We start from the raw sequence: 1,647 nt of genomic DNA on the forward strand, positions 1-1,647 counted from the left end.
CCGCCGGCCGCCATCCGTCTCCAGTTCGACCCAGAAAGGAATCAAACCGCACGCGCGTGCCCCGTACCACCCGCGATCGCGAGCCTCCGCCATCCGGTCACGACTGGCCGCCGCCAAGTCGTGAGCGCCGTTCACACGGCACCCCCGTTTCTCCCCCTGGCCACGCATTAACCGTCGCTTTTAACCTTTTTCCCCTTTCATGATTTTTACTGCGGTTTCGTCCGCGTTCACAAGCAAATCCGTGCGGGAGCCTCGTGCTGGAAAGCGGTGACTCCGATTTTCGCCTTCCCCTCTTCTGAATTCCGATGAAAAAAATCGCAGCATATTTACAGAGCAGAGCTTCTTCCTCGCCCGAACGCACGCGAAATTACAGAGGACTAAAAATTAATCTACCACGCGTAAAAACAGAGGAAAGAAAAGCACTAGAAAAAAAATCTATTCACAGGCGTCCGTCTAGAAGGAGGACGGACGAAACCGGAAGTCAACAGCCTGCCTACCGAAGACTAAACGCCGCCGCACGAAAGGAGAAGCTAATTCCGCCCTCCGGCGGGTGGGCCGGCCGGCGACGGCCCCGAGGTCAGTAGGAGCAGGTGACCCGGTGGGCGGAGCGGTCGCGGAGCATGCCACGGTAGAGCGCCTCCCGGTTGGCCGGCATCACCATCCGCTCGTCCGGCCCCGCAGCGCCCCTGCAGGTGCCGGCCGCCGACGACGCGGCGGCGGCCGGGGGGGAGGTCCGGGTCGGGCGCGGGGCGCCCTCATTGTCGACGACGTCGGCGGCGAACCGCACCCGCTTCTCCGCCTTGCCGCGCCTCGCCCTGCCCCCGCGCCGGCGCTTCTCTGCAGAACAAGCGAGGAAACAGAACGGAGCGTGAGAAATCCCGCCCCCCAATCCGCCGCGGCGTGGAGAGAAGCGGGCCGCCGGCCGGGGCGCGTCGTACCGTACGTACGTACCTGAGGAGGAGAGGCAGGGGCGGAGGGGCTCGTCCAGGGCGGGCCCGGCGTCGGCGGCGTGGGTGAGGTGCGCGCGGCAGAGCGAGAAGATGGCGAGGGAGCCCGAGAACGCGACGGCCGTGGCGGCCGCGAGCGCCAGCGAGCCCCCCATCGACGACGACGACGAGGAGGAGGACATGGCGCCCGTCTGACCCCTCCTCCGCTTCTCGCCTCCGCGGTAGGTGGGGGAAGGTTACCGCTCCTCTGCTCCTCTCTCGTCAGGTGGGCGGGCGGCGAGCTCTCGGCGGCTGACTCTTCCGTCGCCGCGCTGGTCTGCTTGCTTTCTCGGGAAGGGGCGGCGTGGCGGTGGTGCGGTGCGGGGGAACGAACCCCTGCCGCCAGCTGCGCGAGGGTAATAAAGGCGCGGCCGCGCACGCAGAATGGGTGGGCCCCACGCTGGCTCTCCCAACTCCAAACTCCAAGGCGATTACGGCTAATCTAATCCAGTAATCCCCTTCTCCCAGCCGACGGGCCCATCCAATTCCAATCGCGGTCGCATTCGGTAGAGTCCGTGGAGAGCTGGAGCCGGCAAGCCGCGGACTGCCTGCTGGTCCGTTCCGTCCGTACATGGTTTCGATGGGGTTCACGGGGGCAGGCCGGTTGCTTGCGATTAATGATTAGCCAGGCACGAGATAAGGGTGATTTCTTTACGTTTGA

The 1,647-nt window shown here is 65.2% G+C and overlaps 1 protein-coding gene across 1 annotated transcript; it reads right to left on the reverse strand.

The window, feature by feature from the left end:
• Positions 1 to 255: 255 nt before the first annotated feature.
• On the reverse strand, positions 256 to 1,331 carry LOC120655019. Its single transcript, XM_039932737.1, has 2 exons — positions 952 to 1,331; positions 256 to 837 (listed from the first exon to the last, which is right to left on the reverse strand). Exons 1-2 carry the CDS (start codon positions 1,127 to 1,129, stop codon positions 578 to 580), a joined length of 438 nt encoding a protein of 145 aa, XP_039788671.1. The 5' UTR covers positions 1,130 to 1,331; the 3' UTR covers positions 256 to 577.
• Between the last annotated feature and the right edge of the window lie 316 nt (positions 1,332 to 1,647).

This window comes from Panicum virgatum, chromosome 1N (genome assembly GCF_016808335.1).
Source record: "Panicum virgatum strain AP13 chromosome 1N, P.virgatum_v5, whole genome shotgun sequence".
NCBI classification, from domain to species: domain Eukaryota; kingdom Viridiplantae; phylum Streptophyta; class Magnoliopsida; order Poales; family Poaceae; genus Panicum; species Panicum virgatum.